We start from the raw sequence: 16,926 nt of genomic DNA, 5'->3' as shown, positions 1-16,926 counted from the left end.
AGGGATGACAGAGGATGCGATGGTTGGATGGCATCACCGACTCAATGGACATGAGTTTGGGTGAACTCCGGGAGTTGGTGATGGACAGAGAGGCCTGGCATGCTGCGATTTGTGGGGTCACAAATAGTCGGACACGACTGAGTGACTGAAGTGAACTGAATGAACTTATTTCACTTAACACAGTGCCCTCAAGTTTCATCCATGTTGTCACAAATGGCAGGATTTTCTTCTGCCTTATGGCTATATAATGCTCCATTGTGTGTGTGTATGTGTGTATCACAATTTCTTTATCCATTCATCTATTAATGGACACTTAGGTTGTTTCCATATCTTGGCTCTTGTAAATAGTATTGCAGTGAACATGGGAGTGCAGATATGTTTTTGAGCTAGCAATTTAATTTCCTTTGGCTATATACTCGGAAGTGAAGCTGCTGGATCATATGGTAGTTCTATTTTTAATTTTTTGAGGAACCTCCATATTGTTTTCCATAGTAGCTGCACCAATTTATATTCCCATCAACAGTGTACAAAGGGTTCCCTTTTCTCCACATCCTTACCAACACTTGTTATCTCTTATCTTTTTGATAACCACCATTCTAAGAGGTAGGAGGTGATATCTCATTATAGTTTTAATTTGCATTTCCCTGATGATGTCGAGCATCTTTTCATGTGTCTATTGGCCATTTGTATGTCTTCTTTGGAAAAGTGTTTTTTCAAATCCTCTATTTTTTAATTGGATGATTCAGGGTTTTTTTTGGTTTTGTTTTGTTTTGTTTGCTATTGGGTTGTGTGAGTTCCTTATATATTTTGGAGATTAACCCCTTATCAATACAGATGATTTGCAAATATTTTCTCCCATTCCATAGTTTACTTCTTCTTTTTTTGATTGTTTCTTTTGCTGTGAAAAAGGTTTTTTGTTTGAGGTAGTCTCACTTGTTTATTTTCACTTTTGTTGCTTGAGCTTTTATATCAGACTCCCCCCAGAATCACTGGAGCTTTCATCCATATTTTCTCTCAGGAGTTTTACAGTTTCAGGTCTCAAGTTTAAGCTTTTAATCTATTTCAAGTTAATTTTTGTAAGGGATGTAAGATAGAGGTCTAATCTAATCTCATTCTCTCATTCTTTTGCATGTGAATATCCACTTTTCCCAAGCCATTTATTGAAAAAAAACTACTTTTTCCCCATTGAGTATTCTTGGCTCCCTAGTCAAATAGATGTTGACTCTATATGTATGGGTTTATTTGGGGGCTCTTAATTCTATTCCATTGGTCTGTATGTCTGTTTTTAATACCAGTATAATACTATTTTGATTACTGTAGCTTTGAAGAATAGTTGTAAATCAAGAAGTGTAATGCCCCCAGCTTTGTTCTTCTTAAGATTGTTTTGGCTATCTGAGGTCTTTCCTGTCTGCTCTTTAGAAACATGGACCAAAGCTTCTCCTACCCCTGGGCCTTTGCACCTGATATTTCCACTGCTTGGAATCTTCTTCCTAGATCTTTGTGTGGCTTTGCTCCTTCATTTCATTTAGGTCTCTGCTCAATATTACCTCTTCATAGAGACCTTCTTGATCACCTTCTGCAATAAACATCATCCTAAACTATCCTTCAGCGACCAGTCTGTATTCCATTATCTCACTTTGTTCTTTTTTTTATAGCACTTACCACTACTTGATACTGTATTATTTTTTATTTGCTTGTTTGTCTATTATCTATTGTTTCATCTAAATGATAAGTTCTATGAAGGCAGGGACTTTGGATGGACAGTGTCTGAAGAAGACCACAAAATAAGTATTTGTTGAGTGAGTAAATGAATACATGAAGATGCAAAGATTCATAATGCATGAAGTGTTCCTTAAGGAATTCAAAATGTAGTTGGAGAGGAGGGTCACTGATAAATATTATACAGTGTGATAAGTGTCCACAATAAAACAATGGCAGTAAATATAAGATAAAATAATAAGCAAAGAAGGAAAGGTTAAGTGGAATACTGAGCTGGGTCTTCAGGGAAATGCAAGGCAAAAGCAGTGGGAGAAAAAGGTGGACATGAGGCATTAAAAGCAGAGGGAGAAATATTTCTAAGAGAATGAGAAAGTGAAACAGACTGTTTTCTGGAAATTGGGGCCTATACTGCTGGAGAGCCCAATGAAAGGAGGAGAATGGTAAGACATGGGGCTAAATATGAAAACAGGATCCAAATCAGAGAAAAGGGGTTGTATGCTATACTAAAGAAGATGGCTCTAGTTGTCAATTGTTTCCTGTGAAATATTCATAAATCATAATGCTTAGCAAATGAAACTTTTAATCAATTTGATTACCAATCAACTGAGGGTTTTTCAACCTTTCTGAACATCTTCTTGTTAAATATATTTCTAAATTGTGACAGTAATGTCCCTATATTTAAAAATAGAGTGAGTTTAATATATTTAACCTCTACTTGATTGTTTAGCAATTTTTTGAGTACCAGTCTTTGCTTCTGTTTTGTTTTTTACTGTTTAGCTCTACAACTGGTGAAGGTATATGACAGTAATCCTTGTATGTATGTTTCTTTATAATCCTATAAGCTTGTGTTTGCAGCATTATCATCCTCTTCCAGGAAAACTTTCAATTCACAAACATAATTTGTGAGTTGGGGTGAAATCATCTATAACATACCTTGCTTCTTAAAGGAACTAAATTGTAAAAAGATCACTAATTTGTGTTATTGTTTCAAAACTGTAAGTAAACTTGAATATATCTATTGTCTTATAGTATAGATGTGAAATTAATTTCCTTTAAAAGAAGCTATTTCCCCCACACAACAACAGAGGATTTACATCCACTTACATTTGGGTTTATTGCTTAAAGGGGATCATCAACCACAGACTTGAAGGATTATACAGATTAAAAAAAATGTTTCTGTACTATTCAAAGATCATCTGCTGTTTTTAAAAGACATAATGACTCACAGACACTTGAAAGACAAAGAGCTCTGAGGGTTGTCAGCAATGCTTCTTTCTACTCACCCTGCTTCTTTCATATTCTTTCCTTGAGGCAGCAAAGAGCTGAGCATTAGATATGGCAATTCCACAAAATGGGAGATACATCTGCATGACCTGTGGGCAAAGAAAATGTTAAGAACATTAAACCATAAAAATATGGAGCCAGATTCCACATTTCCTTCATATGCCTGATTTTAATACTTTTTTTTCAACCACAGAGGCTGAATATAGTGTTGTTGATGCTAATATCTTAACTTCAGAAAGAATATTCTTCACATTTAACTATACTGTAGTTAGGTTTTAACTAGGGACAGTCACATCTGTGAAGACATAAAATGAGAAACAGACAGTGATGGCTATGATACAGGAACTGTGTATAAAAGGCATCTTTGTATGCCTTCCTTGATCAACGAAAAATGAGTAAATGGGGAAAGTCTGATATATTTAAAATTTAAGGCAATGCACATACTCACACTTGGAAGTAGGCAGGATATAAGCTAACTTCTTTGTACCTATGTATCAGTAGCAGGGATCTCAGCTTGACCCTAGAACCCTGCCAGCTTCAGACTTGAGTATGACTGTTAGGATGGGCCCGGTAGGAACCGAGGGGCCAGGGGGCCTAGGAGCCTCACACAGAAGAATTCAAATTCAACCCACTGTTCTGTTGACATAACTAGACATGACTGCAAATCAGTGGGCTGGTGCCGCAGAAGCTGGTTTGAGGAGAGGCTGGGGATCCTTTAGGTGAGCAGTCTTCCTATGGGAAGAAATAGCCACATGCCACAGGCCTGATCCTAACAAAAATTTTCTTATTACAGGGGGTCTAGATCTCGTGATTTCCAGTACTTCCTGGCACTCTCACTCAAATTCATCTCCAGAATCTCTGATTCTAATGAGAGAGGAAACGTCCCAAGTAAAAGCCAAAAGAATTATTTCCCTAAACTCTTTACAGTGAAGGGCATTGTGACAAGAGACAATGCTTTGGGACTTCTCTGTAGTAGAGGGAAAAGGGCGTGTAGGCATGTTTTATATGACAGTCAGTCTCTCTCTCTCTCTCTCTCTCTCTCTCTCACACACACACACACATGCACGCACGCACGCGCGCGCGCGCGCACGCATGCGCACCTCTATGATGCCATATCAAGAGGTACAGAGCAGTGGCAAAACCGAGCAGCTCTTTCATGCCCAGAAGAGGGCAGTGCAGAGCTCACTGAGGGTGAGGGACGAAAACAGCAAGGGAGGATCCACCCAGGAGCAGGTGTGAGACACTCATCGTGTTAGTAGAAATTGGTTAAGGTTGCCTCCAATATGCTAGACCTTATTATTTTAAGCCCACTCGGCCATTTTCTCAGAAATGTTTCTCTTGCTTACTTAATTACATTTTGAAAACAATTACTTCCTAATCAGAGCTCAACAATGCACATGGTGTTTGCTTCTCTGAGGAAGCACTCCCTAACACTCCCTTCTTTTGTGAGTATTCTTTATTCCAGAAAAAAAGTCAAGATGCGATAGCCTCAAGGACTGCCGGAACCCTCCCAAGACCTCCTGACCCCGACTTTGACCACGTAAAGGCTTTCCAACAGGAAAGAAGAATGCGAACTTGCATCTGCCCTTCTTTTTATCTGCAGCACTCCCTTCACCTCCTGAACTATAAGACCCCTTCCTGTTTTTCCCAAGGGAGGGTAGAGTCTTGAGGGCGCTAGCCTACTGTGGCCTCTTTTGCCTGGCAAAGCAATAAAAGCTACTCTTTTCTACTTCACCCAAAACTCTGTCTCTGTGTTTCAGTTTGGTACCAGAGAACAGAGCCCAGGATTTTGGCAACACTGGGATACCCAGAATGAAACTACTTGGAGTGGGAGGTGCTTTTGTAGAGGGCTGGAGGTGGTCTAAAGATGAAGGGAACTTCACAATTCCTATTATTTCTTTCCTATTAACATCTTGCTTTGGCTACTTGGGCATCCTCAACTCTGACAGTGTGTCACTAAAAGTATTAATAATTCATAAGGCTGTAGAAGCTAATGCTGACACCCCGATTGCTTTTACTGAGATATAGCTGATATTAAGTATTATATGTTTCAGGTGTACAATATAGTGATTCACAATTTATTAGAGAAAACAAAGAATTCAATAAACACACATCTTATTCAAGAAATAATCATTTATAATAGTAGCTTATATTGACAAAGTCCTTGGATATAATGTTAAGCATTTTATACGCACGATATCATTTGATCCTCACAACTACACACTTATACTATTCATTCTGCTTTTCAGATGAGAAAACTGGGTCTTCACAAATTTATCAAAGTTGTTGGGAAATATTCTCCATGTATTTCTCACATTTCTGCACATATTGTAAACAAAGGCAATGGCTCATCTTTCCAGAGTGTTTATATAGTTAACAGTCTTGTAAAATAGAGCAAAGAGCAGAAATGCTTACTATGCAGTATAATGAAGATAACGCCTCTCTCTGAGGCAGAGGTCAGGCAGGTTTACTGTTATAAAATATTTTGGTTCCCTACATTTCAGGTTCTTCTCCTGTAACGCATACCCCATGTAATCTGTATGATTTTGTTATTAAACATCTTATCCCAAGCCAGAACCACCTGTTCACATATCACTATTTTTTTTCATTTTCCCTGTAGGGGTGTGTGTGTGTGTGTGTGTGTGTGTGTGTGTGTGTGTATGAAGTTCACACATAGTTACTTAGTATATGTAATGTTCAGGCAAGAGATTCACAAACGGTTACTAAAGTCAGTATTAAATTTCCTTTTTCTCTTTTTTACTGAGTCAGTTGCTACTGCTTTTATTTCCTCATTCTATTGATTCTCCCCTTTACTACATTACACTTCCTTTATTTAAGAGAAATTTTATCTACATACTTGACAAAATCTAAATTTAACATCTTTAGTCTCCTCAAATAATGTAAGGACTTTGGAATACTTTAACTCTCAATACTACTTCCTGATATACTTTTTTTTCTTCCTGTTACCTTTTTTTTTCTAGTTCTATCTTGTTTTGCTATTACAAATTGGACATTATTTTGGTATTGTTACTCAGTTCAGTTCAGTTGCTCAGTCGTGTCCAACTCTTTGTGACCCTATGAATCACAGCACGCCAGGCCTCCCTGTCCATCACCAACTGCCAGAGTCTACCCAAACCCATGTCCATTGAGTTGGTGATGCCATCCAACCATCTCATCCTCTGTCATCCCCTCTCCTCCTGCCCTCAATCCTTCCCAGCATCAGGGTCTTTTCCAATGAGTCAACTCTTCACATGAGGTGGCCAAAGTATTGGAGTTTCAGCTTCAACATCAGTCCTTAACCCCACGTCCAAGGAGCGGCGGCTGCGGGGGCGCAAGAGGGCCAAGAGGAGCTACTCCACATTCAAGGTCAGGAAGGGCAGCCGTGAGGAGATACCCCTCGTCCAAGGTAAAGAGCAGCCCTGCGCTTTGCTGGAGCAGCCATGAAGAGATAGCCCACGTCCAAAGTAAAGGTAGGTGTTGTGAGAGGGCATCAGAGGGCAGACACACTGAAATCATAATCACAGAAAACTAACCAATCTGATCACATAGACCACAGCCTTGTCTAACTCAACGAAACCAAGGCATACCGTGTGGGGCCGCCCAAGACAGATGGGTTATTGTTATTAGGCAGTGCTTATTTTGATTTGTCCACATGTTTACCAGTTTTTCCCTGTTCGTTTCTTCCAGTATCTCCTCCTTCCCTTCTAGGATAATTTTCTTTCTTTGTGAAGACAATCCTTTAGAACATTCTTCAGCGTTGGTGGTAAATGCTTTGTATTAAAATGTTTTTATTTTATGAACTTAAAATTTAATTTATTTGAGTATAGAATTCTAAGTTGACAGCTGTTTTCTCTCAGTACTTAGAAGATATTCCCCCATCATGTGCAGTTAATGCTGTTGAAAAGTCAACTGTCAATCTAATTCTTGGTAAATTATTCATCTCTCTTTTTTTTTTTAAGAATCTTTTTATGTCTTTTTGTACTTTCCCACCCTCAATAAAATGCTTTTAATTGAATTATATAGAACTCATACATATGTGTCGGAGAAGGCAATGGCACCCCACTCCAGTACTCTTGCCTGGAAAATCCCATGGATGGAGGAGCCTGGTAGGCTGCAGTCCATGGGGTTGCTAAGAGTTGGACACGACTGAGCAACTTCACTTTCACTTTTCACTTTCATGCATTGGAGAAGGAAATGGCAACCCACTCCAGTATTCTTGCCTGGAGAATCCCAGGAACGGGGGAGCCTGGTGGGCTTCCGTCTATGGGGTTGCACAGAGTCGGACACGAGTGAAGCAACTTAGCAGCAGCAGCAGCAGCATACATATGTATATGTATAGATGGTTAGATAGCATCACCAACTCAATGGACATGAATTTGAGCAAACTCTGGGAGACAGTGAAGGGCAGGGAATCCTGCCGCTCTGCAGTCTATGGGGTTGCAAAAAGTCAGACACGATTTAGCAACTGAACAACAATGATATATACATATATATATATGTGTGTGTGTGTGTATGTATATATAATCTTATATATTATATATCTAAAGATTACTATGGATGGAGACAATACCATACCTTCATAAAACACTATAAACTAAAAGGGGATCTTTACTTACAAAGGGAATGATCTATACTGTGCCATTCACTGGCACAACAATTCAACACTTTCTGGGGTGAGACTCAGCTCCATTGTTGTTGTTGTTGTTCAGTCACATCTGACTCTTTGTGAACCCATAGACAGCAGAATGCCAGGCCTCCCTGTCCCCCACCATCTCTACCACCACCACCACCACCATACCTATACTACATTTATAGAATTTCTTAATACATATGTAGGAGAAACAGTCAAATACAATTTGAAAGAAGGGAGTAAGAAGAAGCTAAAGCATTATGGAAATAGGAGATAATGAAAAAAAAATTTTATATCCTTTTTCAGTTCCAGTGCAAAACATGTCTTTTTTAAAAAAGAAATACTGTTCTATTCTTCTCTTTCTGAAGTCCCCCTCCTCCAAGAAAAAAATACTAATTTGGTCTTCACCATCTAGTTTCTGAAGGCCAAAAGGTCTAAAAAGCCTTAATGACTAAGAAGCTAATGAGTCTGTACACCCTTGTGCAGCACTTTTCAGCTTGAAAGCACTTTATGAACACTGGCTAATTAATCTTTACAACATCCCACTCCGAAAGGGAGTTAAACAGAAAATCATTAAACAGTGTGAAAAAGTCACTTTATCCCTGGAAACTCATGAAAAGTATCACTAATAAACATAAAATCTGAGCCCTGGGACCATCCATCAATGTCCTAAAGAAAGACAGTAGGTACTGAGCACTTTGACTGCAGAGAAAGGCTATTCAAGCCCCATGGTCTGGTCTGGTCCAATTACACATCATTAAAGAACACTGGAGGTCTACACTGGATGCTTGCAGTGAGAGGCCTGGGGCCATCCCCTTTATGAACCCCACTCCTGGAGGTAACACAGCTGGAGGTGCCACATCACTGTCAGCCAAATTAATGGGGAAGGGGGGTAGATTTTCCAACCTACACCTTGCTTTTCTGTGCAGATCCTGAGATCTGCCTTGAGGCATTAACTATAAGGCACTTTGCTAATTCAAGCCCTGCTAATTTGGAACAGGGGGTATTCTAACAGTTGTAACTCAAAAGCTAAATAAACTCTTCAAATAGAGTAATTTGGAAAATAAAGCATCAAAATAGGAACCAGTCACAGGATTTTCACATAATGAAACACTTTCCACATCTTTCAGAAATAGAATACTTGAAATAGTGAAAAATTAGTTTAAAGCTTTCTGGAAACTTCAGAAGAAATTCCTGCTTCCAGAGGTATAGTTTAGTTCACTGTAATCTTTCTATGCAAATTCAGTAACTACAATAGGTCGGGTTTTTATTTCAAGAATCAGAATAATAAATGTATCTTATCAGATCACACCAAAGTATATACTTTTGGCTGAAGCGTGCCTTTTCCTCTCAGAGCTGTGCCCTCTGTGAAGAAAAATCTCCAAAAAATACACAGAGGCATAAAGTACAAATTAGTTTAAATAAAACACTGGCATCTGGAATAGATGATCCAGTTACATACTTTTTGAAACTGCCCACTTTAAGAATGAAGACCCTAAGAGAATGGGTGGAAGGAGAATTTTAGTCACAAAAGATGAGAGAGAACAAGACGGCAAATAAGGAAGGAAAAGGTCACTATTCCTCCACTTCCCCTTCTTAGCAGAGGGGGATGTTAGAGATTCTGCCTCTGCCCTGGGAATTAAAGCTGGCCCCCCAGAAGAATTGGAGTGAGGACCCTTCCACTATTCTCAGCTCTCTCCTTGAAGCTAGTATTGGCTAAAATATTCCAGAGTATGGATATTCCAAGCTTTTCCATGATAGACAGGCTGAGTTCAATTCCTGGCAAGTTGCAGTTCAGTATCAAATACCTAATTTCTTGGACTTTTTAGAGGCTCTGGTCTGCCGAATTATGCAGGTACCAGTCACATTAACCGGTAGCCTTATCTCTCTGTGCTGAGTTGTGCATGACTTAGTCGCTCAATAGTGCCCAACTTTTTGTGACCCCTTGGACTGTAGCCCACCAGGCTCCTCTGTCTATGGGATTCTCCAGGCAAGAATACTGGAGTGGGTTGCCATGCCTTCCTCCAGGGGATCTTCCCAACCCAGGGACGGAACCCAGGTCTTCCACAGTGCAGGCAGATTCTTTACCATCTCAGCCACCAGGGAAGCCCTTATCTCTATGTGACCCCATTCCCCACCCTCCAGACTTTGGAAAAATAATCCTCTTGTGGCAGTTCTACATTTCCACCTCTCACAGACATCGAAGGGAAAACCCTGAAAGATCCCATTTTGGGAGCCATGTCATTTCTAAGATAATTTGGATTGTCACAATATTTCAACAGAAAATAAAAGTACTCATATTTCCACCACTCAGAGGTAACCACTATTAACATGTGGAAACCATCATTCAAGTTTTCTTCTCTATCTCTCTTTAGTTCAGTTGCTCGGTCATGTCCAACTCTTTGTGACCCCATGAACTGCAGCACGCCAGGCCTCCCTGTCCATCACCAACTGCCAGAGTCTACCCAAATTCATGTCCATTGAGTTGGTGATGCCAACCATCTCATCCTCTATTGTCCCCTTCTCCTCCTGCCCTCAATCTTTCCCAGCATCAGGGTCTTTTCAAATGAGTCAGCTCCTTGCATCAGGTGGCCAAACTATTGGAGTTTCAGCTTCAACATCAGACCTTCCAATGGACACCCAGGACTGATCTCCTTTAGGATGGACTGGTTAGATCTCCTTGCAGTCCAAGGGACTCTCAAGAGTCTTCTCCAACACCACAGTTCAAAAGCATCAATTCTTCTGCACTCAGCTTTCTTTATAGTCCAATTCTCACATCCATACATGACCACTGGAAAAACCATAGCCTTGACTAGATGGACCTTTGTTGGCAAAGTAATGTCTCTGCTTTTTAATGCTATCTAGGATGGTCATAACTTTCCTTCCAAAGAGTAAGCGTCTTTTAATTTCATGGCTGCAGTCACCATCTTCAGTGATTTTGGAGCCCCGCAAAATAAAGTCAGCCACTGTTTCCCCATCTATTTGCCATGATGTGATGGGACCAGATGCCATGATCTTAGTTTTCTGAATGTTGAGCTTTAAGCCAACTTTTTCACTCTCCTCTTTCACTTGCATCAAGAGGCTCTTTAGTTCTTCTTCACTTTCTGCCATAAGGGTGGTGTCATCTGCATATCTGAGGTTATTGATATTTCTCCTGGCAATCTTGATTCCAGCTTGTGTTTCTTCCAGCCCAGCGTTTCTCATGATGTACTCTGCATAGAAGTTAAATAAGCAGGGTGACAATATACAGCCTTGACGTACTCCTTTTCCTATTTGGAACCAGTGTGTTGTTCCATGTCCAGTTCTAACTGTTGCTTCCTGACCTGCATACAGGTTTCTCAAGAGGCTGGTCAGGTGGTCTGGTATTCCCATCTCTTGAAGAATTCTCCACAGTTTATTGCGATCCACACAATCAAAGGCTTTGGCATAGTCAATAAAGCAGAAATAGATGTTTTTCTGGAACTCTCTTGCTTTTTCGATGTTCCAGCAGATGTTGGCAATTTGATCTCTCTCTTCACATAAACTCAAATAGGCCTATTATATTATAATAAAAATCTTACATGTAATATTTTGTTTTCTGCCTTTCTTTACTTTTTATAACCAGCTATAACTTATTATAACCAATTTTTATTAATGCAAAATATTCCATTGTTTAGTCTGGAAAAAGAAAATGTATAGGGAAAAAAGTAGATTAGTGGTTGCCTTGCAGTTAAGTCTTTGCACATCCCATGATTATTTTCTTAAAATAGAGCACTAATATTTGAATGTATTTAATTTAACACACATTTACATGGCATTAATACTTCTTCTGTACCAGGCAATATTCTAAATGATTTAGAATATTAATACCAGTATTAGTATTCATTCATTGACATGTGTACACTTGTAAATAACTCCTACCAAGAAACAAAGTTTTAGCTTTTGTTCAAAAAAATCCAACAGTATAGCAGTGCATACAGTAAAATAACCACAGATCCCCTTTCATTTCCTGTGTTGCCACCCTCTCCTCTCCCAGGGAGAAACCCCTGTTAGCATTTACAGTGTATTCTTCTGGATCCCTTTTTATGAACCACATGCATATATTATTTAGTTTTAGGAGTGGTGGTAAACACAAGAGGGATCAGACTATAAGTTATGTTCTACACCTTCTTATTACTTGGCAATAAATCTTGGAAATCATTAATATCAGTTCCAAAGATATCTGCTTAATTCTTTTTAATCTCTGCCAAATATTCTAAGGGGTGGATGTGCCTATTCGTAGATGTTCGCATTGTTTCCAATTTTTCCCCTATTACAAATAACACTGCCATGAACTTTCTTACAGATGTATCTTTGTGCACCTGGACATACTTCTGTTGGACAGATTCCTAGAATTAAAATTTTAAGGTTGCAGAATATGTACATTTAAAAGGAAAGATACTAGTTACTGCCAAATCAGCCTCCAAAAAAGTGCTACCAATTTATATACCCGCTAACAGAAATGGCTTACTCATGGAACACTGGGTATTATCATTCTTTTAAAATTAGATCTATATGATTGATTAAATCAATACTCATTTTTGCATTAACTTATATTTATTAGATTATTAACGATATTGAACAATTTTCATAATTTGTTGACTATCTCTATTTTTTATTGTGGCCTATTTATCTTCTTTTTTTTTTTACTGGACATTTATCTGTTTTTATTGCTTCATAAGAACTCTTCATATTCTAAGAATATTAACCATCTTTCACTTTTGAAAATCATGACTCGTTCTTGATAATTAGCAACTGTCATCTTTGTGATACAGTCCAATGGTTCTACAAGATATGATTGCTTTGTCTGAGATGAATAGATAATATGGCTCAGTAAGTTTGGCCAACTCCCTCTCACTGTGTGAAGAAATTTTACAGTAATATCTACCTATGTAACTCCATCAAGGTTATTTTTGTAAGTAGGTTGACCTACATATCTCAGCCTTCCCAGTTTCTCTGTTCATTTTTGTAACTCAAAAGCTCCTGTAAGAAATCAGTTTGAGCTACAGTTTGATTCAGGCATTCTTAAGTCTTAGCTATTAATATCATTTTGATCTTTTCACTTACCAAGGAAAGATATAAATGCAGGAAGCTATACTACACAGTAATCTAGTCATGGTTTCAACATCCTGATGCTAGAAAAATTCTATTGTATTGCCATCAATGTATGAACAGAAAAATTCCTTTTAGGTTATTTTCTGATGAGAAATACATATTTTTTTTAATATTTGAAACATATTCACATGATTTCTTCACATCAGTAGCACAATCCTTTGTCAACCACAAATTGGCACTTGCCGGTCAATTGTGAATTGGCCCTTGCCAAGAGCATTTGCCAGCGACTGAACAACAGCAACAAGGGCGTTTGCCATCTGCCGCTGCGGAGACTGAACCCTGAGCTGCTGCAAAGGCTGACCTTCAACATCCCCTGAGGGGAACTCAGGGTGGAGGGTGAGGCATTCTGTTCCACACTGGTGGAAAGGGTCTGTAGAAATATATTTTCAGGAACTGATTTCATGATCCCAATCTTTGCATCTCTTCATATCTAGAAAAGCACTAAAATCCCTTCACGGTGACTAACAGAAAGGAGTTAGCTCCTCTCGTAAATGCGTGATTGCAATGAACTCCCCCTTCACCAAAATCTTATATATTGACCTTTCCCCACTGACTTTTTGGAGCAGTCTCTCAGAGCTATCTAAGGTGCTGTCTCCTGGGCTGCAGTCCTCATTTTACCCCCAATAAAACTTAACTCACAGCTCTCATGTTGTGTGTCTTTTTAGTTGACACCTTCCTTTTACCATCTCATTTATCTAGCACCTTTTTATTTTTTTAAATAACTCATGGTTCTTAAAGCAGGGAACATTTCATATAAAGGGAATCATGAATATTTGGCCTTTTGTATCTGGCTGACTGCTTTCATGTAGTATTCTGTTAAAAAGCTTCATCCATGTTATACCATGCATCAGTACTTAATCCCTTTAAAAATTGTTTTAATTAACAGACTTTATTTTTAGAGCAGTTTTGGTTTTATACAAAAGTTCAGTGGGAAGCACAGAGATTTCTCATATATCTCCTTCCCTCCCCCAACATATACAGTTTCCCCTATTATTAACATCTTACTTTAATGTGGTACATTTTTAAAATTTGTGAGCCAATACTGATACATTTGGAGAAAGAAATGGCAACCCACTCCAGTTTTCTTGCCTGGAGAATCCCCATGGACAGCGGAGCTGGCAGGCCACAGTCCATGGGGTCGCAAAGAGTCGGACGCAACCGAGCAACCAAACACAAGCGCTCCTGCATTACTATGAGCTGAAGTTCATACAGTCCTGCTGTCTTCAGAATGTCATACAGCAGGAATCATACAGGAGATAGCCTTTTCATATTGGCTCCTTTCACTCAGTAGTATTTCTTTAATGTGTCTTCATGTCTTTTCATGGTTTCAGTTCAGTTCAGTCGCTCAGTTGTGTCTGACTTTTTGCAAAGCCATGGATTGCAGCACGCCAGGGCTTCCCTCTCCATCACCAACTCCCGGAGTTTACCCAAATTCATCTCCATTGAGTCAGTGATGCCATCCAACCATCTCATCCTCTGTCGTCCCCTTCTCCTCCTGCCCTCAATCTTTCCCAGCATCAGGGTCTTTTCCAGTGAGTCAGCTCTTCGCATCAGGTGGCCAAAGTATTGGAGTTTCAGCTTCAACATCAGTCCTTTCAATGCACACTCAGGACTGATCTCCTTTAAGATGGACTGGTTGGATCTTCTTGCAGTCCAAGGGACTCTCAAGAGTCTTCTCCAGCACCACAGTTCAAAAGCATCAATTCTTCAGCTCTCAGCTTTCTTTATAGTCCAATTCTCACATCCATACGTGACTACTGGAAAAACCATAGCTTTGACTAGACAGACCTTTGTTGGCAAAGTAATGTCTCTGCTTTTTAATATGCTGTCTAGGTTGGTCATAGCTTTTCTTCCGAGGAGCAAGCGTCTTTTAATTTCATGGCTGCAATCACCATCTGCAGTGATTTTGGAGCCCCCAAAAATAAAATTTGCCCCTATTACCACTGTTTCCTCATCTATTTGCCATGCAGAGATCAAACTGCCAATATTCGCTGGATCATTGAAAAAGCAAGAGAATTCCAGAAATTCCAGATGTTTTTCTGCTTTATTGACTATGCCAAAGCCTTTGACTGTGTGGATCACAATAAACTGTGGAAAATTCTGAAAGAGATGGGAATACCAGACCATTTGACCTGTCTCTTGAGAAACCTGTATGCAGGTCAGGAAGCAACAGTTAGAACTGGACATGGAACTACAGACTGGTTCCAAATAGGAAAAGGAGTACGTTAAGGCTGTATATTGTCACTCTGCTTATTTAACCTATATGCAGAGTACATCATGAGAAATGCTTGGCTGGAAGAAACACAAGCTGGAATCAAGATTGCCGGGAGAAATATCAATAACCTCAGATATGCAGATGACACCACCCTTATGGCAGAAAGTGAAGAACTAAAGAGCCTCTTGATACAAGTGAAAGAGGAGAGTGAAAAAGTTGGCTTAAAGCTCAACATTCAGAAAACTAAGATCATGGCATCTGGTCCCATCACTTCATGGCAAATAGATGGGGAAACAGTGGAAACAGTGTCAGACTTTATTTTTTTGGGCTCCAAAATCACTGCAGATGGTGACTGCAGCGATGAAATTAAAAGACGCTTACTCCTTGGAAGGAAGGTTATGGCCAACCTAGATAGCATATTTAAAAGCAGAGACATTACTTTGCCAACAAAAGTCCATCTAGTCAAGGCTATGGTTTTTCCAGTGGTCATGTATGGATGTGAGAGTTGGACGGTGAAGAAAGCTGAGCGCCACAGAATTGATGCTTTTGAACTGTGGTGTTGGAGAAGACTCTTGAGAGTCCCTTGGACTGCAATCCATCCTAAAGGCGATCAATCCTGGGTGTTCATTGGAAGGACTGATGTTGAAGCTGAAACTCCAATACTTTGGCCACCTCATGCAAAGAGTTGACTCATTGGAAAAGACCCTAATGCTGGGTAGGATTGGGGGCAGGAGGAGAAGGGGACGACAGAGGATGAGATGGTTGGATGGCATCACTGACTCAATGGACATGGGTTTGGGTAGACTCCGGGAGTTGGTGATGGACAGAGAGGCCTGGCGTGCTGCAATTCATGGGGTCGCAAAGAGTCGGACATGACTGAGTGACTGAACTGAACTGAACTGATGGGAGCAGATGCCATGATCTTAGTTTTCTGAATGTTGAGCTTTAAGCCAATTTTTCCACTCTCCTCTTTCACTTGCATCAAGAGGCTCTTTAGTTCTTCACTTTCTGCCATAAGGGTGGTGTCATCTGCATATCTGAGTTTATTGATATTTCTCCCAGCAATCTTGATTTCAGCTTGTGTTTCATCCAGCCCAGAGTTGCTCATAATGTACTTTGCATATAAGTTAAATAAGCAGGGTGACAATATACAGCTTCGACATACTCCTTTTCCTATTTGGAACCAGTCTGTTCTTCCATATCCAGTTCTAACTGTTATTCACAGTTATATCACAGGTTATTTTTGTATAAAGCTTGATCAGATTTTTTTGTTTGTATTCTGATTCCAGAGAAATTTAGGCTTAATACAAAGTTTTAACATATTTTCTCATCTACTCTCAATCTTATCTCGATATCTCAAGTCCACCCAAGATAATCTCCTTTTTTCTAGGCCCAAGGAAAAATGCATGGCTTGTCTATGGAGACAAGCCATTTGCCGGAGTTTTTCATTCTGTCCTTTCTGCAGTATCTTCCTCTCTATCATCATCATTTCTGTCTCCTGTGTCCAGCTGCTCTCCTCTCCCTTCAAAGAGGAATGTATTCCCCCTCACCTGGTATTGCTGTTTCCATCTTCACTATGTGACCTACATCTGCTTGTCTTCAAGTCCTCACATTCTACCACCCAGCTTACAATCTTCAGTCTACAGGAAGCTTGTCTATAACTTTCCAATTACCAGATCACAAGATCCATCAGTTATTCTAAGTCCTCTTTGAAGCCTTTAACACTCAATCACCAGCAAGATATTAAAACCTTGGTTTCCCTGCACTATAAATTATTTCTATTTCTGTGTTTCTGATTCCCCATTTAAGTTGTAATTCTGGATTTGGTCTTTGGCCTTCTAATTCTCTCTTTTTACAATCTCCCTCTAAGGATTGACTTATTCTTACAATGTAAGAATCCTACAAAATAAGGTGGGTTGGCCATGCAAGGATTAACCTTTGACCA

The 16,926-nt window shown here is 39.5% G+C and overlaps 1 protein-coding gene across 3 annotated transcripts in view; it reads right to left on the bottom strand.

Moving 5' to 3' along the window:
• The window catches only part of PDE11A (phosphodiesterase 11A), a 403,729-nt gene that overhangs the window by 256,056 nt on the left and 130,747 nt on the right, over window positions 1–16,926 (bottom strand). For 2 of the 3 annotated variants that reach the window (XM_081579585.1, XM_081579584.1), the window contains exons 1-2: window positions 3,452–4,010; window positions 3,003–3,092 (exon numbers count right to left, since the gene is read on the bottom strand). Coding sequence is in view for 2 of the 3 variants with exons in the window: in XM_081579584.1 (XP_081435710.1) it covers window positions 3,003–3,089 (87 nt within the window). In the remaining variant the exon portion in view is untranslated. Of the gene's footprint in view, window positions 1–3,002; window positions 3,093–3,451; window positions 4,011–16,926 lie in introns of those variants that run through there. The other variant, XM_081579583.1, reaches the window with a different exon arrangement.

The sequence above is a fragment of the Giraffa tippelskirchi genome, chromosome 3, assembly GCF_054371585.1.
Source record: "Giraffa tippelskirchi isolate mGirTip1 chromosome 3, T2T-mGirTip1v1.2.pri, whole genome shotgun sequence".
Classification (NCBI taxonomy): domain Eukaryota; kingdom Metazoa; phylum Chordata; class Mammalia; order Artiodactyla; family Giraffidae; genus Giraffa; species Giraffa tippelskirchi.
Note: the sequence above shows the minus strand (reverse complement) of the source record. Positions and strands in the feature narration are given on the sequence as shown.